The sequence below is a fragment of the Pristis pectinata genome, chromosome 38 (assembly GCF_009764475.1).
Source record: "Pristis pectinata isolate sPriPec2 chromosome 38, sPriPec2.1.pri, whole genome shotgun sequence".
Classification (NCBI taxonomy): Eukaryota; Metazoa; Chordata; class Chondrichthyes; order Rhinopristiformes; family Pristidae; genus Pristis; species Pristis pectinata.
The window spans coordinates 6,481,880-6,506,994 of record NC_067441.1 but is presented as its reverse complement, the minus strand read 5'-3'; the positions used below and the strand labels follow the sequence as shown (position 1 = coordinate 6,506,994).

The 25,115-nt window shown below is 44.0% G+C and overlaps 1 protein-coding gene across 1 annotated transcript in view; it reads left to right on the top strand.

Moving 5' to 3' along the window:
- The window catches only part of dnajc4 (DnaJ (Hsp40) homolog, subfamily C, member 4), a 117,613-nt gene that overhangs the window by 49,124 nt on the left and 43,374 nt on the right, over nt 1-25,115 (top strand). Inside the window, exon 5 of the mRNA XM_052045290.1 lies at nt 13,898-14,062. Coding sequence (XP_051901250.1) covers nt 13,898-14,062 — 165 coding nt within the window. The remainder of the gene's footprint in view (nt 1-13,897; nt 14,063-25,115) is intronic.

Here is a 25,115-nt window from a genome sequence, read left to right as displayed (position 1 = left end):
AACCATGTTATTTTTGCATCTTTCCAAAAACTGCCTCCCAATCTGCTCCTCCGTATCCCTACTGCTACCAGGGGGCCTATAGAATACTCCCAGGAGGGTAACTGCCCCTTTCTTGTTCCTAACTTCTACCCATATTGACTCTAGAGAGGATCCTTCTACATCATCTACCCTTTCTGCAGCTGTAACAGTGTCCCTGACCAGTACCGCCACCCCTCCTCCTCTTCACCCCCCCTCCCTATCCCTTTTAAAACACTGAAAACCAGGAATATTCAATATCTATACCTGCCCTGATGTCAGCCATGTCTCTGTAATAGCCACAATATCATAGTCCCATGTACTTATCCAAGCTCTCAGTTCATCTCCCTTATTCCTGATGCTTCTCGCAATTAAGTAAATGCACTTTAGCCCATCCACCTTACTACTTTTATAGCCTGTACTCTGCTCCTCCTTCCTCAAAGCCTCTCTACCTGTCAGATCTGACTTTTTCCCATCCCCTTCTTCCTCTGACCTACTCCTCTGGTTCCCTTCCCCCTCGCAATCTAGTTTAAACCCTCCTGAACCACCCTAGCAAACCTGGCCGCAAGGATATTGGCCCCCCTCAGGTTTGGGTGTAACCTGTCCTCTCTGTACAGGTCCCACCTTCCCCAGAAGAGATCCCAATGATCCAAAAATCTAAAACCCTCCCTCCTGCACCAACTTCTCAGCCATGCATTTATTTGCCATCTCCTCCTATTCCTACCTTCACTATCGCGTGGCACTGGCAGCAGTCCCGAGATTGCTACCCTCGAGGTCCTGTTCTCCTGCCTAGCTCACTAAACTCACTTTTCAGGACCTCATCCCTCTTCCCACCTATGTTGTTGGTACCAACAGGATCCACGACTTCTGGCTGTTCTCCCTCCCGCTCTAGAATCCTGTGGACCCGATCAGTGACATCCCGGACCCTGGCACCTGGGAGGCAACATACCATCCGGGATTCATGCTCACTGCCACAGAACCTCCTATCTGTTTCCCTGACTATCAAGTCCCCTATCACTACTGCCTTCCTCTTCTCCTCCCTTCCCTTCTAAGCATCAGGACCAGTCCCAGTGCCATAGACCTGGCTACTGCTGCTAGGCCCCGGCAGGTCATCTCCCTCAACAGCCTCCAAAGCAGAAAACCTGTTACTGAGGGGAACAGCCTCCGGGGTCCTCTGCTCTATCTGCCTATTTGTTTTCTTTTTCCTTTTCCCTCTTCTGACAGTCACCCTTCTATCTACTTCCTGGACTCCAGTAGTACCTGCTCTAAGGGGGGTGACCGTCTCCTTATGTACAGTATCTACAAAACTCTTCCCCCTCCTTAATGCTGCACAGTATTTGAAGCTGCAACTCCAGCTTATCAATTGTGAGCCGAAGTTCTTCCAGCCTCAAGCACTTACTGCAGATGTGGCCATTGTGGACCGCAGCAAGGTCCACTAGCTCCCACATCAAGCAGCTGCAGCACACCACCATGTCCTCCATCTGAACTAATTCTTTTTTCCCCGTTTTTCTACTTAAACATTTATAACAGGTAACAGGTAAACCTTACCTTTACCTACCTACCAGCTACTCACCTGCCTTGCCCCTTTACGCCTAAGCCCCTTAAGCCAAAGCCCAACCACTCTGCTCCCTCTCACTCCGCTGCCCGCTGGATATGGCGGTTTGCTTTTTAAACTGCCCGCGCCTCACCTGCCGACGTCATGCGCCTGAGCAGTCCAGCCCCCACTATTCCCGACTAAAAACTTATAAAACAACTTAAAAAGGAACCTTATAAAATCTAACCCTTATAATAAAAACCCTATGAAAAAAAACTTACCTGCTCCGAAGTCCCGACTTCTTCCAAAGTGAAACCCACGAAGCCTCACTATTTTACATTAGTGAAGTAGTGAGTAGTAATGTAGCCTCACTACTTCACTGATGTGAATTAGTAATTGAAACAGTGATGTAGGAACATAAACATGAGAAGGTTATCTACCGCTCTGAACCTCTTCAGTTACTCCAGGTCCCTCATATTTCTTAATACCTTTAGTTATATAAAATCTTATCAAAGGTTTAAAATTAATAATTGACACAGCGTGATTCACGTTTACCGAAGAGAGTTCCAATTTTAACCACCCTCCTTATGTAGAAGTGTTTCCTGAAAGGTTGGACTCTGTTTTGCACTCTGCTCCCTAATCCTGGAATTCCCAAACAACAGAAATAGTTTATCTCCACCTTGCCTATCATTTCCCCTTAATATCATGAAAACTTTGATCGAATATATAAGTATGGTTTGGATAGATGGTTGAGGAAAGAGAGAGAAACAGTCATGGGAACAGAATGGGCCCTCGAGATTCAGGCCACTTACCAACACACACTGCTTGGCCCAACTGCTGTAATTTTCCTGTTGGTGTGTAAGGCAAAAGAAGATGGTGAGGATAGAAAAGGTCAGAGAGGGATTTGTAAAGATTGGGGGCACTGAAGCTTTACTCAGAGTGACACGTGTGGTTAAAGTTTTCAGGCACAGCGATAGGGACAGAAGCTTCCATCATTTCCTCCTGGATGGAGCAAAGGTAAGAGCAGCCTCAATTAGGAAAGCTGTGTGATTAAGTAGCCTGCTAAGATTTAAGCCCCTAGTATATGTGGAGCCGCATCAGGAGCAGAGAAAGGGTGAGAAGGCCTAGGTGAGGAAGGAGGCTACCTTTAACCAGAAATGGCTTGACTTGTAGTGATTGTGAGTTGGGGTTTCACACTCATAAAGAATCAGCAAAGAGGAAAGAGCTGTGCGCAAGTTTTTGTTTAATTCCAGAAGATAACTGGTGTGCTCTGATGATTAAAGGCAATGGTGAATGGACTTGTGGTAGATTTGTGTGAACTATTTTTTGTTTTGCACTCAAAGTGAGATTTAGGTACCTACTGAACAATGACTTTTGCTTCCCATCCTCACCCTCCTTGTATACTACTAATTCAGTGCCGAATGGCAACAAAATCTTTCTGCAAGGTTTTTATCAGGAATTTTAGTGGCAGTGGTTTGAGAACATGAGAACAAAAGAAATACTAACAAGCATAGGCCCTTGTACCTACTCCACCGTTCAATATGCTTATGACTGATCTTTCACCTAAGTGCCACTTTCTTGCACTAACCTCTTGTCTCTTGGCTCCTTAACATCTAAAAATCTATCGGTTCACAAAATTTCACCACTTCCTGTGTGAAGAAATTTCTTCTCATCTCTGTCCTGAATGGCTGACCCCCATTTTGAGACTGTGACCCCTAGGTTCTAGGAGAGACATTAACTCTGTACCTACCCTTAAGAATTTTGTATTTCTTAATGAGATCACATTCTAATCTTAAGCAGACTAGACCTGCACTCTCTTAATCTCACCTCATGTGACAGACCTAGCATCCTGGGAACCAATCTGATGAGCCTTTGCTGCACTCTCTCCATTGCGTCTAACCTTTCTTAGGTAAGGAGACCAGACCTGCACACAGTATTCCAGATGTGGTCTCACCAGGGTCCTATGTAATTGGAGCAAGACTCAAATCCTCTTTCAATGAAGGCTGACATATCATTTTCTGTCCTAATTGCTTGCTATGCTTGGGTGTTAACTTTCAGTGATATGTGTACATGGGCACCCAGGTTCCTCTGAACACAACACTTCTCAATTTCTCACCATTTAAAAAAATACTTTCAATTCTTTCTACCAAAGATTTACATTTATTTCCAAGTTGATTGGGTGTCCAGTGGAAGAATATCAGCAATTTTGTATAAATTATTTAGAATATTGTGAGCAATTTGGAGGCCCATATCTAAGGAAAGATGTGCTGGCCCTGGAGAGGGTCCAGAGGAGGTTCACAAGAATAATCCCAGGAATGAAAGGCTTAACATATGAAGAGCGTTTGATGTCTCTGGCCTGTATGCAGTTCAGAAGGATCTCATTGAAACCTACCAGACACTGAAAGGCCTGGATAGAGTGAACGTGGGGATGATATTTCCATTAGTAGGAGAGTCTAGGATCCAAGGGCACAGCCTCAGAATAAAGGGACATCTCTTTAAAACTGAGGTGAGAAGGACTTTCTTCAGCCAGAGGGTGGTGAGTCAGTGGGATTCATTGTTACACGGGGCTGTGAAGGCCAAGTCACTGTGTGTATTTAAGGCAGAGATTGATAGGTTCTTGATTGGTAAGAGGCTTAAGGGTTATGGGGAGAAGGCAGGACAATGGGTTTTAAAAAATCAGCAATGATTGAATGGCGGAGCAGACATGATAGCCGAATGGCCTAATTCTGCTCCTATATCTTATGGTCTTATGGTAATGTAGTCACAGAATAATGCAGTGCAGAGCAAGACATTCTGCCTGTGGTGCCCATCACCATTAATTGGCTGGGCACTCAGTTATTGTCACTCAGCTATTCTTTCCCTATATTTGTCCCCTTCCAAGTATCCAAGACACTTTGCCATTTTCTCATCAGGCCTTGCCCTCTTGTGGCACTTGATGTGACACATCAAGAAGTAGAAACATTCAGAACAGACAGGAAACGGAAAGAGACAGGCAATGACCAGGCTAGAATGTATGTAATTAACCTCTGGATGCGGCATAATATACTTAGGAACTTCTAGAGCTCTTGATTTATCTGGTTTATCAACCCTACCTCTATGAGTCTAATCCTGATCAATTGAGAATACAGGTTAGTGGTGTTGCATAATTGTTTGCCGTTATCAAACTAATACAGTTACTGTTAATGAAATTACTGCTTGGTTAATGTTATCTTTAATGAATTTAATCTTTGCACGAAACCTAGCCATCTGGACTGCAGCTTTTCCACACTGGTCATAGGCTTGTGTTTTCTGTTACTACCCTCAGCTCTGTTTCTGGTCACTCATTTTGAAACTATTGTTTTACATGTGTCCCCTAAGCAACTCTACTCTTTTGAGCTTGGTGAAAACTCCATGTAATTGCATAGTGTCCAGTTGTCTCACGGCATTAACACTGGTAACTTTCACAGAAACAGTGCCCTTAACAAAGTAAAATGCCTCAAAATACTTCGCAAGGGACATAAGGTCAAGTGACCAAAAGCTTATTTTGGATACCTTTTAAGGAGTATCTTAGAGAAAGAGAGAAAGGCAATGAGGTTTGCAGGAGTGGGGGATGTGCCAAGTGTGCAGGTAGAATAAGACATGGGTGTCAAATCATCCTGGTCCGTTGCAGCTGGGAGTGTGAGGCTGCTGCATTTTGAGTTGAAGGTTGTTTTATTGTCGTTTTGTGTTTCTTGTTTGAGTTATTTTGCACCATTAATTTATAGCTCTTCAAATTAGTGTCTGAAATAATCCAAGGTCACTGATTCTGCTGTCTTATTGAAGCCTTAAATCAGAAATCTAGTATTCATAGAGAACGCATCTGGGCAGAGATGAGTTATACCCAATTTGTTGAAAGAACTGTACAGCAATGTGTACAAGCTGTCTGCTTTCACTGCTTGTATAATCAAATGTATTTACTTATCTTATTAACTCTGGCCTCTTAGAAACATAGAAACATGGGAGAATCATTTGGTTCCTCAAGCCTATTCAGCTGTTCATTGAGTTCATGGCTAATTTGTTACCTAACTCCTTATACCGTCCATTGTTCCATATCACTTAATACTTTAAGTTAACAGAAATCTATCACTCAGATTTAAAATTAAAATTAATCAAACATCAATTTGTGTCTACAAAACGTGTACCATCCTACATGTACGGAAGTGTTTTCTAATTTTGGGCCTGTGAGAGTTGCCGCTGAAATTTAGACTTGTGTCTCCAGGTCCCAGACCTCATATTCAATGGAAATAGTTACTGTTGATGCTGGAAATCTGAAAATACTCAGCAGGTCAACCAGCATCTATGGAGAGAGAAGCAGAATAAACATGGTCATCAGGGTTGATGGCCCTTGATCAGAAATGGTTTCCCACTATCTGCTCTGTCAGTTCCCCTTAAATACCAGGAAAACTTTAATCAAATAATCCCTTTAATGTACTAAATTCCAAGGCATTCAACTCTGGCCTATGTATCCTCCCCTTCTGATTAAATCCTCAGAGTGTCTTTCTGGGTCTCTGGGGCTAGCATATTGTAAACTTCAGGACTCGAGATGTGGCCTAACGAGGCTTTGACTAGCTGGAGGTTGACCTCTGCCTGACTGTCATAGGAGTCATACAGCACAGAAGCAGGCCATTCGGCCCACTATGTCCATGCCAACCAGTGGGCACTGTATTCATCCCCCATTCCAGCACTTGGCCCTTAACCTTCAATGCCTAGGTGATTCAAGTGCTCATCTAGACACCTCTTAAATGCTGTCAGCGACTCACTTCCACCACCCTCTCCAGCAGTGGATTCCAGGTCCTCGCCACTCTCTGGGTGAATAGATCCCCCCTCTGATCCCCTCTAAATCTCTTACCCCTGATCTTAAGTCTATATCCTCTAGTTTCGTTCACCTCTGATGAGGGGAAATGACTCCTGCAGTCTACCCTATCTATTACCCCTCATAATTTTGTATGCCTCAGTTATGTCCTCTGAACCTCCTCTGCTGCAGGGAAAACACAGTCTCTTTTCATAACTAAAGTGCTCTATCCCAGGCAACATCCTGGTGATTCTCCTTTGCATCCTCTCAGTGCTATCACATCCTTTATTGCAGTCTTGTAGGCCAGCATGCCATCACATATAAGATTAGATATTTATTAGTCACATGTACATCGAAACACACAGTGAAATACGTCTTTTTGCATTGCTAAGAACGTGCTGGGGGGCAGCCCGCAAGTGTCGCCACTCTCCCAGCGCCAACATAGCATGCCCACAGCTCCTACCCTGTACGTCTTTGGAACGTGGGAGGAAACTGGAGCACCCAGAGGAAACCCACGCAGACACGGGGAGAACGTACGAACTCCTTACAGGCAGCAGTGGGAATTGAACCCAGGTCGCTGGTGCTGTAATAGCATTATGCTAACCGCTATGCTACCGTGCCTCCCATTCGTAGTCTTGCCTTCATCCATTCAGACCCTCTGCTCTGGAATTTCCACTCTAAACCTCTCCAACTCCCAGTTTCATAAAGACCTCACTTCCCTCCTTTAACAGGATTTGGTCTTAATGACTTTGTTTCGGTGTCAGTGTCTCCCTATTCCAGATAACCATTTGAGGGCATTTCTTTTTTGTTAAAGGCACTGTACAAATGTGATCTTTCTGTATATTGCTTTAAATCTTCTGATAGGCTAAGCTGTTCTCCATTATTTTTTTGAAATGTTCGACCAGTACCGCATGAATTGCTGTGTGTTGAAATCATCGGGCTCATGTAAAGTCCAGCACTTAAAAGCCTTGTTCTTCCTTCATTGGGTGTGTGCGTCGGTCCTTGGTTTGGAATGTACTGGTTCTTTCTCAAGTGCTGAGTGCCATATAAAAGAGAGTAATGGTAGCATGTGTGATCCATTTCACTTGTCTCTTTCACAATCAAAAGAACTCGGATCCATGCTTGACATACCTCTTCATCCACACCTTGTGTGTAAAGTGAACAGAGTGCTCAAACAAAATAAGCTGCCCAATCTCGAAAACCCCACTTTCTGCCAGTGATGCGGAACCCATGCATTATAATCCTAGCAGGTTTTTGAAAAAAATAATAATCACCCTTTCATCCCTTTTTATTTCCGCTCATATTTTTAATTCCCATCTTGTCAATTTGCCTGCATCGCATCAGTCACCAGACTGACAGCTTCCATCCATTAACAGAGGAGTCCAACCTCGTTTTATAAAAAAAAAGCAACATCTGGTCTGGGCTGGTGAAGATTAGTGCGCTGTAAATATTTTCCCTTAGCTGGAATGGAATGGACGTATGTTTGAAGAAAGTTTTTCTTATTGTTCATAGGTATGCCCCTTGCTGCGCAGAGTGGGGTCCTTCAGTTACTGGCACCTTTTCTACTCCACGTTAATTCTTTTCACACCCTTGGTCAAAAGCTTGTGTGGGGAATGTGTGTCAATAGCGTAAGATCTGGAGCATGCCATCTCATTGTCATGAGCTTCGTGTCCTTTTCAACATTGACTCATTGGAAGAGCCACCACAACATAGGGATGACCTGTTCACCAGATGTTACAGAAAGAGCAGGCACGGCCTAGGTCACTGAAAGCAACGGGAAAAGTTCCTCTGAGCCAACGCTTGTGTCTATTTTACCTAGATAAATCTCATTAAAACTTCCTTTACAATGCATCACTGCTGTTCACCTCTTCCTCCCATAACCCCCACCTTCAACTTCTGCTATCCCTCTCTTCACCTCCCTACCTCCCACACATCTCAACACACCTCCCATATCCTTCTCTTCACCTAACTGCCTTTCACATCTCCTTCCTCATCCTCCCACCTCCCTCAGCTCCACTTCCCCACCTCCTGCTTCCCCCGTCCTCACCCGCCTATCTCCCATGTCCCCATCTTCTGCTACCCACCTTCCATATCTCCCATCCTCAGTTGCCATCTCCACCCACATACCTCCCATATCCCCCTCTTTCTCCTTCCACCTCACCCACCCCCTATATCCACCATCTTCACCTGCCTTCTAGTACACATTATCTTCACCTGATCACCTATTACCCCCTCCGTCCCCACCCATCCACCTCTCATACCCCTCAATTACCTACCGACCTGTCATACCTCCGTCTTATCTCCCATATACACTATCCAACTTCCAGTAAATTGTTCCCTCTCTGTCCCTTTTCTCTCCTGATCTACCCTGTTCTCACCCCAGACCCCCATCACCCCGTTTCTTTCCCCTCCTCCACCCACTCCAACTGCCCATCACCCACACACCCCTCCCACTGGTTCCCCTCCCCCCACTGTTCCCATCTCCCCTCCCGCCGCCCCTCCACCTATCAGATTCCTTCTTCAGCCCTCTGTCACCTCCACCCATCACCTCCCAGCCTCTTGTCACTATTCCCACTCTCCCCTCCTCCATCTGCCTGTCACCCCTCCTCACCTGGATACACCTATTGCTTGCCAGCTCTTGATTCACCCCTTCCCCTCACCCCTTTATACTGGCTATCTCCCCTCTATCTTTCAGTCCAGATGAAGGGTCTCAACCCAAAAGGTCAACTGTCCATTTCCCTCCACAGATGCTGCCTGTTCCGCTGAGTTCCTCAAGCATCTTTTGTGGTGCTCGTCTTTCATACCCATCCTCCCTACCCACCTTACATACCTTTCATTTTCACTGCCACCCATCCACATCCCTCAACCTCATCATAATAGTCAACCTCACCTGTTCATCTTTTTAGTATTTTACCCAAACCATATCCTTCAAATCATAAATTCATTAGAAGCAGGAGCAGGCCATTTGTTTCCCTATGTCTGATCTGCCATTTAAAAGGAAATAACTGAACTTTACATCAGTGTCACTTTCTGGCACTAACCCCAATGCCCTTGATCCCTTTAATAATCCAATTTACCCGCATCATATTCCTTAATAATCCCACATATCACACCATATTCCTCAATCCTACTTACCAGTACTATATCCCTTAACTCCACTGGCCTGTTTTCTCTCTGTTTTGCTCAAGTTTCCCTCTCTAGCAGCACATGTAATTGCTCCTTTGCCCTACTTATATGGTCCACTGGAGACTCTCTCCCTGCCACTTCACCTTCATTCTGGTTGCTCTCTGAATTAACAACTTCCTCAATTTATCTGGAGTCCACCAGCATTCCGAGCCCTCCACGTTGTGGACATTTTCCGAGAGCCAGCATTCTCCGTTGTCTCGTAAACTTCAATTAGAAGCTTCCTGGTGCTGATTTAATATCTCGTCACATTGTCAGCAATTCTTTTACTGCAATGCTTTGTAGACAGTAAGATTTGACTGAGATATGGCCATGTATTTATGAGTACAATTGCAAGGCAGTAGACTCACTTTGACCTTTCATAGGATTTCACTATTATGCCTCTGGGCTTGCAACTTCTTGGCATTACTTTAACCGTATAACTACCAAGCCTCGCTCCAATATTTCTCTTTCCTCCACCCCTTTTCTGGAATAAAGTTTGGTGATTCCCTTCTTGCTCACCTGACTGAAGTGGCCATCATTCAGATATAAACTAGGTGTGGAGGCCTTCAGAGTGACCATCAAGCAATATCCCCTCCCTTTTGGTAAGAGTTTTGGCAGGGTCTGATTTGGGACAGTCAGCATGGCTTTGTGCATGAGAAGTCATGTCTGACAAACCTCTTGGAGTTCTTCAAGGATCTAACCAAGAGGGTAGATGAGGGTAGGGCAGTGGATGTTGTCTACATGGACTTAAGCAAGGCCTTTGACAAGGTTCCTCATGGCAGGCTAGTCTGGAAGGTTAGATCGCAGTGGTAGGAAGCAGAGGGTGATGGTCGAGGGTTGTTTCTCAGACTGGAGGCCTGTGTCTAGTGGTGCGCCAGAGGGGCCGGTGCTGGGACCTTTGTTGTTTGTAATTTATAAAAACGATTTGCATGTGAATGCACAAGGCATGGTTAGTAAGTTTGCAAATGATACTAAAATAGGTAGTGTTGTAGATAGTGTAAAAGGTTATGAAAAAATACAGGGGGATCATGATCAGCTGGGTATGTGGGCTGAGGATTAGCAAGTGGCTTTCAATCCAGATAAATGTGAGGTATTGCATTTTGGGAGATCAAACCAGGGTAGGACTCGTACAGTGAACGGTAGGACCCTGGGGAGCATTATGGAACAGAGGACCTAGGAGTGCAAGTGCATAGTTCGCCGAAAGTGACGTCAAGAATAGATAGGGTGGTGAAGAAAGCATTTGGTACGCTGGCCTTCATCAGTCAGAGCATTGAGTACAGGAGTTGGGAAGTTATGTTGCAGTTATACAAGACATTGGTGAAGCTGCACTTGGAGCATTGTGTACAGTTTTGGTCACCCTATTCTAGGAAAGATGTTATTAAACTGGAGAGAATGCAGAAAAGATTTACTAGGATGCTGCCTGGACTTGGTGCATATTTGGAATGAGCTGCCAGAAATAGTGGTTGAGGCGGGCGCATTAGCAACGTTTGAAAGCCATCTTGATAAGTCCATGGATAGGAGAGGCTTAGAGGGCTTATGGGCCAAATGTGAGCAGATGGGACTAGCTTGCTGGGCAACACAGTGAGCATGGATGAGTTAGACTGAAGGGCCTGTTTCCATGTTGTATGATTCTGAGTTGCAGGAGATGTGGTCAGAACTCTTCTCCACAATCAAAGTGTGCTGGGACCAACTGAAGCTACTTCTACGGGACTAAAGGTAACTAACTCTGCATAGTCCAGGCATTCCAACCGGTCTGTATGGCTCAGAAGGACTGCGGCAATTCAAGAAGGTGTTTCTTCTCCATTTTCCCAAGATTCAGGCAATAAATGCTGGCCTTGGCAGCAATGCTCACATCCTGAAAATGACTAAATCAAAAGAAGCATGTTCCATGAGTCTTTCGAACACTGCATTCTTTATTCATCACACTTGGAAGCTACTGGATGATGGGAGTCATTATTTTGCACGGTTCAGGCTCTCACCTAATCTTTTTTGCTCTTCATCTACACAGGAAAAAAAGTCCCTGCAGGCAATTCAGTGGTATCATAGTAGCCTAAAATCTGAATGGCATAGTGTTACGTAATCCAGTTTAGATTTAGTGCAGAGTGAATTGCCTCAGCAAAGCTGCCTCTGGTGAAGTTGCATCAATCATGCAACTGGACTGCACACATCCATTTGTGATGCATGCCAGCAATTCCCACCTTTTCCCGGTGTCAGATGTGCACCTAACCATGTCACTGATTGCACACTGTTTACTTCTGCTCACGTGGACATGAATTGGTGCTCAGAGCTCCAAACTGTAACTGCTGTGGAGCAGTCTCAGCAGAACCCGGCTCACACCACACGAGTTCTTCTCACTAGTTAAAGAGACACTCTGCTGATACTGGGAGATGCTACTGGGAAGATTCATAGCGAACTGTAGGTTGCTCATTCTGTTTCCAAAGTCCACAGAGTGTACCATCACTAACAGGATCTGGCTGCTGGAATACTCATGCAATATGTGCACTCATATGAGTAGCAATCCATCATTGGAGACACCGTTACAGCTGTAACTGGACACTCAGGGTGGTTTAGACCCACCGGGGCAGGAGACAAAGACCTGTCCAACTGTGAAGAGCCTTCATGGACACCACATCTTATCTGGAGCACTCCGACGAACAAGCTCAGGTTCTCCAAGGCTGTCCTCACTGAGGTGCGTTAAATGCTGAGGGAAGACCTTTGGCCGTGCTCTCATGCTTGGACTGCCCTCTCAGTGGAAGTTATATTTATGCTTAACCTGATCCTCCTCACCATAGGATTATTCCTAGTGGATCAGTGGATCTCTGTCATTCTTCTAACAAGTGTAGGCATTCATTGATAATACCCTTGTGCCATTAGGGCTCTCTTTAATAAGCTGGACCTTTATATGAGCAGGAAAGCTTTCTTCTCCCACCACGCACAGATTACAACATCAGTGCATGAATCCCTGATCCAATTACTAAAGTGGGTTACTACAATGATCTTCAGTGATCTACAGCTCACCCTTGACATATCTTGTGAGGACATAAAGCCTATTGCTCCATTGGGTCAGGATTCTCATTCCCAGTGGTGACAAATTGTGCTACCTCCTGCCAGATTCCTCAAATGATGAGAACGTTATCGAGCAGCATCCATGGAGGGAAAGGAACTGTTGATGTTTCAGATCAAGACCCTGTACTCTTCTAATAGTGGGCAGGCACAGTAGTGTAGCGGTTAGCGTAACGCTTTACAGCGCCAGTGACTTGGGTTCAATTCTGGCCACTGTCTGTAAGGAGTTTGTACGTTCTCCCTGTGTCTGCGTGGGTTTCCTCTGGGTGCTCCAGTTTCCTCCCACATTCCAAAGACGTACGGGCTAGGAAGTTGTGGGCGTGCTATGTTGGCGCCGGAAGCATGGCGACACTTGCGGTCTGCTCCCAGAACACTCTACACAAGAGATGCATTTCACTGTGTGTTTCAATGTACATGTGACTAATAAAGTTATCTCATCTCATCATCTGCCAAGCCTTCTGGTCCCCTTGACACACAGGACTTCTCTTTTGGCATGTACTTCTTTGACCAGAACTTCCAGGTCCCTTTGAGTGAATCTGGGAGCTCACCCCCTCTGCCATAAAGGCTTTGTCTCCTCTGTGACAGGCAATGTGTGTTGCTGATGTCTCGTTCCTATGGGGACGTGTCTTTATGGCGTGGTGCCTTTGTCACATTGGTGTGCAGCAAGTTGTCAGAAACTGCATTCAACTGAGCCTGGTCTTGTCGGGAAATGCACAGGCCTTGGTTTAATGTACCTTTCTAGGTATAGTACACCACAACACTGTTCCTGACTTAATTTCATGATTTATTGTGGGGACCTGAATTGATGTTTGAGTTTAACACATTAAAAGTTCAGAGACTTATTAAAAGCACTGACCCAATTTGTAGGAAAGTGCCTCCTGTAATCAGTAACTTGCATAGTAATTATGTATAACCTACAAAAGAACAGGAGTAGTATGTGACTAATATCCAATAAATAGAAGTAGAGGGTAATGTATAATTTTAAGAGAAAAGAGTTCAGTGTCCATCTCAGGTAAAGTGGGAACGGTCTTGCTGAGCTTTCTCATGCAAGAGTTTACACAGGCTGGCTATTGTACACTTGCATCCTCCCAGATAGATGCACGACTTGCAAAGCATGCTGATCAGGCTAAAGCAATATGATCATTTACTTACAAGCTGAAGTGAAAAGAAGAGAAATCAGTCAACAATACATCTTTCTGAAAGTAGCATTGAATTTTATATTCAACTAATCTAACAGAAATGCATTTATTGGGTTTAATATTTTTGTATTATTGTTTTCCTGACCTCCTCCTCCCTACCCCTCTTAATAGCTTTAAGAAGTCTGAGCAGCAGCGATACTGGGAGCAGTTTCGGTACCCAACGGAAGAGAATACATCTTTTCAGGGTACAAAGAAGAGAAAGAGAAATCTGAAGGCTTTTGGTTACTGCGTCTGCATTATGTTGGCTGGAGTATTCATCCACTATGTTGGCTTCAGGTATGTTTGATGAGAATGAGCTGTTTGAATTTCCTGCATTTGCTCAGCTGTACCACAACATGAAACATTTGAGCAGTAAAGTGTTTCACACACACATTCCTGTGTGCAGCATTGGTCAATAGCTGTTCACCACTCACACCTGTTTTCATACTCATCACATGTTTATGGGATGAAGGTCCTTTCTGTGTGCTGCCAGTCTACAAGTGGAAATATATTTGTTAAAGCAGAGTGGAGTGTCGGGACAGTGCAGCAGGAGCTTTACTCTGTACCTAATCCACGTTGTACCTATCCTGGGAGTGTTTGATAAGACATTGGAGGGAGCTTTACTCTGCATCTAAGCCATGCTGTCCCAGCAAGTTTGCTGTGACAATGTAGATGAAACTTTCCAAGGACACCTTGGAGATGTAGTGTCTTTAATGTATTAAATAGTCCCAAGATATTAAACAGACAGTAACCAGATGAAAAAGCAGCCAAAAGAAGAAACATTACTCCGGGTTTGGTCAAAGAGAGGACATTTAAGGAGAGTCTTAAATAAGTGGGAAGTCGAATATGGTGAGGAATGGAAGAGCTTGGAACGTACTTAGTGGCCAAGTGTAACTGGCGGAAGAACAAGAGGCCAGAGTGCAAAGGAGTAGAGCTGCAGGAAAGTGTAGGACTGGAAGGTCACAGAGCAATGAATCCGCGCAAGCACTTGAACACGAGGGTGAGAATTTTACATTTGAGGCATTGCTGCCGAGGCTGGATCTACGGCATTGTGGATCTGTCTCATCGAGCCTTCATTCATTTCTCCTTTCAAATATCAGGAAAGGAGATTTTTAGCATCACAATGAACATGGACAAAGAGCTTTTCATTTTCAAGCAAGCGCCTAATTTGCATCAAGCCCAAGTTAACGCTTTGAAAATAGGATTTGGGCACCAGAATAAGAAATATGAGCAGGCTTCTTTCACTCTTATCTATTCCCCTGCTGACCAATATACTTCAGATTCCCAACACTTGCTCTTTTTCATATTTCCAACACTTACAACTGTTATTTTATCATCAAGCAGTTTCTTCAGAATGAAGAGTTTGGTGCATTTTAGAAGTGGGAACAATGATGCTGATTAACCTGTAATTTATACACCAAATAGCAGTTCAATGAACCTTTGTGCATGTTTGTGGATAGTGTTGAAAATGTTAAATGTGTTGCAGCTTTGCCCTTCCTGTAAGAAGTATTACTGTGTACTGCTTTGACCTTCTTCCAGAGTAATCTCTTTGTTCATTTTCATGCCCTGTTATGTCCACAGGGCAGTGCACAGACAATCTGATGTCTTTTTTTCCAGCATTTCTTTGCACAGTTGCTCTGTGGGCACACTGCCAGTGTGCAGGGATGTCACGTTTACTTCAGGTGAAGACTCCTAATCAAATGATGTAGTTGTTTAAACTCTGTCAGATATCATGCTCATGAACAGTTCTAAGAGAAGACATGCAGCACATCAACACTGTGAAAGATCTTTGACAGATTTCTCCTATCAGTCATAATTTCCTGACAGCCCTGCATTTCTTTTTTCCTTTTTGATGTATAGATCCAATTCCCTTTTGAATTTGCTCCACTGCCCTTTCAGGCAGTACACATCCCATTCCAGATCATAATAAACTCACTGCATAAAAATATTTTTCTTTATCTCCCTTTTGGTTCTTTTGCCAATTATTTTTGATCTGTGTCCTTTGGTTACCAAGTTTTGTGCCAGTGAAAACAGTTTCCCCTTATTTACTCTATATCAAAGTCTCTGAGTTTTAAATTTCCTCTTAACCTTTGCTGCTCTAAAGAGAACAATCCCAGTTATTCCAGCCTCTCCAAAAAACTGAAGTCCCAAATTATTGGTGTCTTTCTAGTAGTTCTCATCCCTACTTTCTCCAAGGTCTTGGTGTCCTTACTGAACAGGGGTGTCCAGAATCGAACACATACCTGAGCCAAATATTGGGTATTTTTTTAAATATCAGTTTGCTCCTTGAATTTCAAAGCCACTTACTCTTCTCGGGAGGGATTGCATATTAATAATCTTTATCTGCAACTTTTCCATGGCAGCTGGTGGAATGTGTTCATTTGGATTATAGAGGAAGCAAGGGTAATAAGGATCAGGCAGGAAAATGGTCAGAGAGCAGATCAGCCGTGACCTTACTGAATGATGGAACAGACTCAAGGGGCCATATGGCTCACTACTTCTCTTCTCATTTCTAGTTGTCAGTTGCTCTATCCTAGATGGTGAGTTCACTGGCCATGGCACAGAGGCAGGTTTAAATGCAAGCTCATTAATGAGTGGTTTCTCTTTGGGTAAAGGAAAAGCTTCATAAAGCCAATAGATTCTCTGGAAGATAGGCCTGCACTCACTTATTTTAATTTCAAAAATATATTTATTCATAATAAAAAATATATACAAAGAAAGAAACAGTGCAAAAAAACTTCAACATTCATGGTCGTTACATTAAGTCATGTAAACTTTTAAAGAGAAAACACAAACGTCGCACCATTGCCACTCACAAGGCCCCCCGAAGTGATACCTCTTTCATTGTTCCAGGGGCTTCACCACCCAACACCGCCCCTCCATGTGTGGTAGTGGAAGGAGCCTATACTGTGGTCCTTCCCCACAGAGACGTAGCATTGGCTGCACCGAGTTTCAGTGTGTCCCTCAGCCTGGACTCTGCCAGTCTGCAGCATTCCCTTACGGACATCTCGCTATGTTGAAAAACCAACAGGTTTCGGGCAGACCGAACTATCCTTCACCGAGTTGATGACCTTCCAGCAGCACTTGATATCCGTCTCGGTGTGTGTCCCTGGGAACCGCCTGGGAACACCTTGGGAACACCAGGACCTCTTTTTTTTCACATGAATGACAGGTGAATTCATTGAGACATGGGTTCAGAGGGGATTTGGCAGGCTAGCTGTTGAGAGGCCCCTTCTTTAGTATGGTGACACCAGCACTTGGCGGTGTGGTCTGAAGATTAGAGGTTGACCATTTAGGACTGAAATGTAAAGCAGTTTCTTCACTCAGAGGGTTGTAAGGCTTTGAAATTCTCTGCCCCAGAAGGCTCTGGATCCTCAGTCATTGAGTGTATTCAACACTCAGATTTATAGACACAAGGGAATCGAGGGATATGGGATCAGGCAGGAGGTGGGACCGGTAATAAGGCCAGCTGTGATTTTGTCAACTCGCAGAGAAGGCTCAAGGGGCTGTGTGGTCACTACCTGCTTCCTCTGACAGCACCCAAAGGCAGGTAGTGGCCAGTTATCCCAAGCCTGGGGGTGCTGAGGCCAAAGTAGCCCTTAAGTTGACATCTAGACACTTGACATGCTGGTGGGATCAGCTTCAGTGTTTGTTTGATACCATGCCCCATTAAAGCCAATAAGGAGTATAATTGTGTGGGAATTAAAATACCCAGTTCTTTAAGGTTCTTGGCGGGTCCCACTTCTGACACCATGTTATGTTTGTTCTTCATCAAGAGTCAAATTTCGCGTGGGTTTAACATCTGAACATTTTATGAACCAACAGCAGACAAGCTTGTTTTCCCTCTCTTTTTACAGCCGCTTCCTGTTCCCCCATGTGATCACTTGCATTGCCTACTGGGAACTGTAGTTCTTTATTATAACTACATAATAACACAAATGGGCTTATAATCTCCCACTCCCAACGCACCCTGTCCCAGCTGAGATCAACTAACAGCACAGAGCAGTGCTAGAACTAAGCATTTTCCTTATCCATGTTGTTCAGTGCCACATAAGGCAGTGCACCCACCCAGTGAGGCCATTCATCCATTGTAACGCCAGTGCCGTAGCACTCTACTCTTCACGTTGCCTGACTGTCTGAAATTCATTGTTCTCTGCAGCAAACAATTTTAAATAGGCTTGCTGGTAACCAGTGCATGGCACAACTTTCAAAGTCGTGTTTATTGTCATACACACAAGTCCATGTGTGCACAGGTGCAATGAAAAACTTACTTGCAGCAGCATCACAGGCACATAGCATCAGATAAGCAGTATTCACAAGAAAAGCATGAACATCAATTATTACAAGAAACACATCTAAAACAAATAAAAACTATACTCTGGGAATAATACTCTGGGATCTTTTACATCCACTGGGATAGCAAACAGGATCTTGATTTGACATCTCATCTCAAAGACAGTACGTCCTCAGCTAGAGTGTAAGCTGAGGACGTACTGTCTTGTAATAACTGAAGGGTGGGGGAATTCTCTCTCGTGTGCCAGCTGTGTCTCAGTAGGTAGTACCCTTGCACCTCAATCAGAAGGCAGGTTCCACTCCTGAGACTTCAGTACAATGTTTAAGCTTACACTAGCTGAGGACGTACTGTCTTTGAGATGAGATGTCAAATCAAGATCCTGTTTGCTATCCCAGTGGATGTAAAAGATCCCAGGGTATTATTTCCAAGAAGTGCAGGGAAGCTCTCACTGCTGTCCTGCCAATGTTTATCTCTCACTGACCATCGCTAAAATACATGTTCTGGTCATTATCATGTTGCTGCTTGTGCAAACTGTTTGTGTGGAAATTACTTGCTGTGCTTCCTACGTTAGAAAACTTCAGAATCGGAATCCAATTTATTATCATTGACTTGAAATTTGTTGTTTTGTGGCAGCAGTACAGAGCAAAGACATAAAATTACCATAAATTACAAAAATAAATAAATAGTGCAAAACAAAAAGGAATAGTGAAGTAGTGTTCATAGGTTCATGGACTGTTCAGAAATCTGATAGCAGAGGGGAGAAGTTGTTTTGGGACCGTTGAGTGTGGTCTTCAGGCTCCTGTACCTCCTCCCCGACGGTAGTAACAAGAAGACGGTATGTCCTGGACGGTGAGGGTCCTTAGTGATAGATGCCGCCTTCTTGAGGCACCGCCTCTTGTAGATGTCCTTGATGGTGGGGAGGGTTGTGCCCATGATGGAGCTGACTGAGTCTATAACCCTCTGTAACCTCTTGCGATACTGTGTGTTGGACCCTCCATACCAGGCAGTGATGCAACCAGTCAGAATGCTCTCCACTGTACGTCTATAGAAATTTATAAGAGTCTTTGGTAACATACCAAATCTCCTCAAACTCCCAACGAAGTAGAGCCGCTGGCATGCCTTCTTTGTGATTGCATTAATGTGTTGGGCCCAGGCTAGATCTTCTGAGATGTTGATGCCCAGGAAGCTGCTCACCCTTCCCACCGCTGACCCCTCATTGAGGACTGATGTGTATTCTCCTGACTTCTCCTTCCTGAATTCCACAATCAATCCCTTGGTCTTGCTGATGTTGAGTGTGAGATTGTTGTTGCGACACCACTCAACCGGCCAATCTGTCTCACTCCTGTACGCCTCCTCATCGCCATCTGAGATTCTACCAACAATAGTGGTGTCATCAGCGAATTTATAGATAGTGTTTGAACTGTGCTTGGCCACACAGTCACGAATGTAGAAAGTGTAGAGAAGTGGGATAAGCACGCATCCTTGAGGTGCGTCTGTGTTAATCATCAGCGAGGAGGAGATGTTATTGTTATCACTGATTGTGGTCTCCCAGTAAGGAAGTGTTTCATTGGCCATGGAGCACTTTGGATCAAGAAAGGCTCAATATAAATTAATTTCATTTTTATGTTATATGCTCTAATTGTTTCGATGGGTTCACAAGAATGGGAAGGAAAAGTTATTATGGTGACACAAGAGGCTGCAGATGCTGGAATCTGGAGCAACACACAAAAAGCTGGAGGAGCTCAGCGGGTCAGGCAGCATCTGTGGATGGAAATGGACAGTCAACGTTTTGGATCCTCCAGTCTTTTGTGTGTTACTAAGGAAAAATCATTACTCGCTATAAAACAATGTTTGGGCAGACAATCACTGCTTTTGGGAAGGAGTTGTGACAGAATTCCCTGACCAGGTACCATGTAGTTCAAAGTCAAGGTTGAGGTTATTGTCACATGCACAAGTCCATGTGTGCACCGGTGCAATGAAAAACTTACCTGCAGCAGCATCACAGGCACAGAGCATCAAGTAAGCAGCATTCACACGAAAAACATAAATTATACATAATTTTTCTGAGAAAGAACACAATTAGTACAAAAAAACCCGGTCCATTTTAGTGCAAAGTGATCTGTAGTGATTAGGGTTGTGCCGGTTGGTTCAAGAACCGAATGGTTGAAGGGAAGTAGCTGTTCCTGAACCTGGTGGTGTGGGACTTCAGGCTTCTGTACCTCCTGCCCGATGGTGCTGCGAAAAGATGGCATGGCCTGGATGGTGCTTACATTGGTGATCACTACCGACAGCCTTCCTGCTGTCCTAACCTAATTTTGTGCAGGAACTATAAACCTGGTAGCCATTCGCACACACTGAGGCCAAGTTTGGAATACTGATTGAAAGTCCAAAAAACTGCAGCTGTTGGAAGCCTGAAATTAAAGCAGAAAATTGTGGAAACACACAGCAGATCTTAGACCTGAAACATTAACTCTGTTCCTCTGTCTGCAGATGCTGCCTGATTTGCTGGGTGTTTCCAGTATTAGAGTACTGAATGTAGTTCCTGTCACACACTCTCCAGCAATGTGTCAAGAATACATTACTATGTCATGTGGAGACACAAGAGACTGCAGATACTGGAATCTGGAGCAACAAACAGTCTGCTGGAGGGAAGAAAGGAATTGTTGAGGTTTCGGGTCACAATCCTGCCTCAGTCCCGGTAAACATTAACAATTCCTTTCCTCCCACAGATGCTGCTCGACCTGCTGACTTCCTCCAGCAGATTGTTCATTGCTTACTATGTCATGTGGTTGTTACAAATGAAACTTTAAGGAAATAGGCTTACAAATGAAACTTTAAGGAAATAGGCTGGTTTTCTTTGGAAATTGGAAGTTATTTTATGTATTGAGTGCAGAGTATCGGTTAATGTAACATCATCAGACAATTGGTACAAGCGAACAGATATAGCATGGAGCTCCACAAATCAGGAACGGTCCAGGTTTGACACATAATTGGGGGTAGCTTGTTGTAGAACAGCTGGAGAGAAGGTTTTCCTGCTTATGGGAGAAGCAAAAAATCAAGGGGCATAAATATAAGCTCATCACTGAAATTCCCAAACAGGAAATTCAGGGGAAATGCCTTCACCCAGGGAATAGAGAGAGTGTGGAATTGATGAATTTATGGAACCTTTCAGGCAAAAGCTATAGAGGTATTAAGGAGAAGCTTGAATGATACATGAGGAATTTTAAGGTTTAGATTTCCTGTGGCTTCATTTAGATCCACTTGAAGAGGGTGGTACAAACCAAAATACAGGCACAGACCTCTGGGCCAATTGACCTGTTTCTGTGCTGTAACACGATGCAATTCTAAGTTGTCAGGAGGTGTTAGAGGGACATTACAGTTAGCCTGATATCCCCTTCACTACAAAATGTCTGTAAAGGGTTCCATTCCTTAGTGGTGTTCTGTGTATATGGAGCATGAGTTAGGTTCAGGCTACAGTACAATGCCTCTAACAATTGTTGCTTGTGTAGACATGCATGTAAGAAGAAGCCACTCGGAACATTGGCAAAAAAATAGCAGTGGGGTTTGTATCCTAATGTGAATGCTTTCAGAAAGGAAAATAACTGGGGAAATCTCCTGCCACATCTTGGTCATTCATTGCGTGTAACGTCTACAAATGAGTAGGTGGGTGTACTCATGTTAGATTATCCTCTGTTTGCAGCAGTAAATAAAAGCACATCAAGAGAGGAGCATCTTGTGTGTCAACCCCAATGAAATCCACATTGCTACTAGCTGAAACTGCATATTGAACTAATTATTTTACTTAAACTGCTGGTCAGAGATACCGAAGAATTGTGAGTTGTTGTAGTTTCCCACTAAACACTTAGACACACACACATTTCCTGAAGTCTTCAAGTGCGTCATTAGTGATTTAATGACGGGGGTGAACAAACATTCTGTATATGATTTTTGAGCTCTTGTTTAGTGCTCTCTGGCAATGTCCACTGACGAGGCTCCAGCAGACACAGCCATTTGTTTTAAGGACCATTCTTTCAGTCTCTCCTAAAAACACATAAAACAATTATCTGTGGCCCATAACTAACCCTTACCATGATCTGGGAAAGGGTCCTGACTAAGGACAGCAGTAATAACAACTTCATAGAAAATTTTGAAGAGTGTTAGTGTCCTGGCTAATACTTAAACCTCAAAAACCAGATCTGGCATTTTTTACATTGATATTTGAAGCATCTTGCCATTAGATTATTACATTGGCTGTCAAGTGCTTCAGGCATTCTGAGGTTGGGAAAGTTGCAAGTTCTTGCCTTTCTTATTCGTATATATAAAATGAACAGATCTGCTGTTAGGGTGCAGCATCCAATGCCCTGCCCAAACTAAGATTAGCTCACTGTTACAGTAAAGGTTGCCAGCAATGGTGTTCCACATCGATCCTGCACCCAATCATCACATGTCACATGTCCCTTCTAAATGGCCAGTCTCAGAGAGCAAAGCAGGAGATCTCCTTTGACCTCTTGTTTTCTTTTAGCCTTAAACCTGCATCCTCTAATTTTAACTCCCTCTCTCATCCATCAAAACCCTTCATTATTTTGAATGGCCCTATTAAATCTCTGTCTCATAGGAGAACTTCAACAAGTGATAGAAATCAATTCTATCACTTTTTCTGAAAGCTTTCTCTAGTGGCGTATGAAGTGGCTCAAATAGATTGGGAGAAACTTACACCGATTCTCCTTCATCTGATGCTTCTGACACCCACACCGTTACCAAGGAGTCATTCTTTCCATCCTTGGGATGTAGGCATCACTGGCAAGACAGACATTTACTCACTAATTTAGTGATACCCAATAGAGGGCAGTTAAGAATCAAGCTTTGAAACTAAAGCAAGATATTCTGAAAGCTGGAAATCTGAAAACCTTTTCCCCAGGGTAGGGGAGTCCAAAACTAGGGGGCATAGGTTTAGGATGAGAGGGAAAAGATTTAAAAGGGACCTGAGGGGAAACTTCTTCATTTAGAGGGTGGTGAGTATATGGAACAAGCTGCCAGAGGAAGTGGTTAAGGCAGGTACAATAGTATCATTTAAGAAACACTTCGATGGGTACATGGAGGAATCTGGCTTGGAAAGATATGGGCCGAATGCAGGAAATTGGGACTAGCTGGGTGGACAAAGTGGTCGGCATGGACTGGTTGGACCAAAGGGCCTGTATCTGTGATGTATTGCTCAAGTCCATAGGTGTGGCAACATCTGTAGAGAAGGATACAGCATTAATGTTGCATCAGAAGTTCTGGTAAAAAGCACATGATTCTGAAACATTGAGTGTTTTTCTCCCACCGTCTGTCTGTCTGTCTCTCTTTTACCCCCCTCTCTCTCTACCACCACCCCCCACACCCTCCCCCCCAAGCCCAGGTGCCTAGGTGTTGGCTACTTTTCTGTTTCTGCTTTTTCTGTTTTTATTTTGAAATCCATCATGTTAGGTGTGGGACCTGAGTCAAGGACACTGGTCTGATTTCAAAGGTCTTTAGAGATTTTGTAAATAATGATTCAAAAGTTTCAAGGTCACTGTTTCTGTCCACACACACGCACACGTGTGTGTGTCTGTCTGTCTCTCACTCTTGTGTCTGTCTGTAGCTCTCACTGTCCCTCCTCTCTGTCCATGTCTCTTTGTCTTACTCACTTTGTCTCTGTGTATGTGCTCTGTCTCAATCTGTCTGTCTCTGACCATTTCTTTCTTTTCCTCTTTGTTTCTCCTTCTCTTGAGAAAGACGGATAATATGCACTTGAGTAACTGAGCTGGTGGGGCTCGTAAATTGCAATGAAAATTCAGTTATATACTGAAGAATCAGTGCATATTCCAGTGTAAGTAGTCGTTGAGCCTCATCAATTCAGAGCACTGTTTCATCTACTTGCAACATGCAAAACATCATATCATACATATTGCTGTGTACAAAGCGGTCTTGCTTTGGGCAAATTGAAAGAGCAGATTAGAATGAATAATGCCACACCATCAAGGGATTTGCTAACCCCAGTGCTTTGTGGCACTGGCCAATTGTTTGTGCCTGTCCCACGGAGACATCCATGAGAGAGGCTGTTGCAATTTTAAAACCAAAGCACTTTTATCAGATTTCAAATAGCTTGTCATTGCCGCCCCCATCCCTCTGTGCTAGACCTTTGAAAACGGGGTTGGTCAGGATAATCTCCCCACTTAGCCAGTCGGACATTTGATAACTTTGAAAATGCAGTGCTGGAATTTTGAGAAATATGATGAGTAATTTCCTGTTGGAGCCCCTGGGCATCTGTCTGAAACCAATGTGCTGGGAAGTGTCCTTTCATTGGTAAACATCCTTTGCTGGAAGACCTCACCACTCTGGGTCCAAGCAAGAGGGAGAAGTGTCTACAGTCCTTTGGCCTCCTGGGCTAATTTAGATACGTCCTTGAGATGAAATACCTGGTTCCGCTTAAAGTTTAAAAGAACTATATTACATTTATCCAGTGCCTTCTTGCAACCTCAGGGCACTCCTAGCCTCTTTATACTCACTAAGGTACTTTTGAAATTAAGCCATTCTTATAATACAGAAAACACGGCAGCTATTTCACACAGCAAGATCCCACAAACCACAATGCAATAATTACCAGATCATGATGCTGATTGACAGATGAATATTGGCCCCAGACCTCCCCTGCCTGTCTTTGAATAGTGGTAATTTACATCCACTTGAGGGAGCAGATGGGACCTTGGTGTAACTAACGTCTTGTCCAAAGGATGACACCTCCCGCAATGCAGCCGTTGCTCAGTGCTGCACAAGAACATCATTGCGGAGCTTGCGCTCGAGTCTTGTGGAGTCGCACTGGCATCTCACGTCCCTCTGACGCAGGAAAGTGCAATACATCGAACGACCATTGATTCTGTCTGTGAGAGTTAATGTGAACCAACAAAAACACAGATCAGTGTACGAGGCTGTAACAATGGTTTATCTCAAAATACGGTCCATTTGAAACTGGTCAGAAGTTGAGATAACCATACAACTTTTTGTAATTAAGGTGAAATTGGTTAGAAAGGTTCTGAC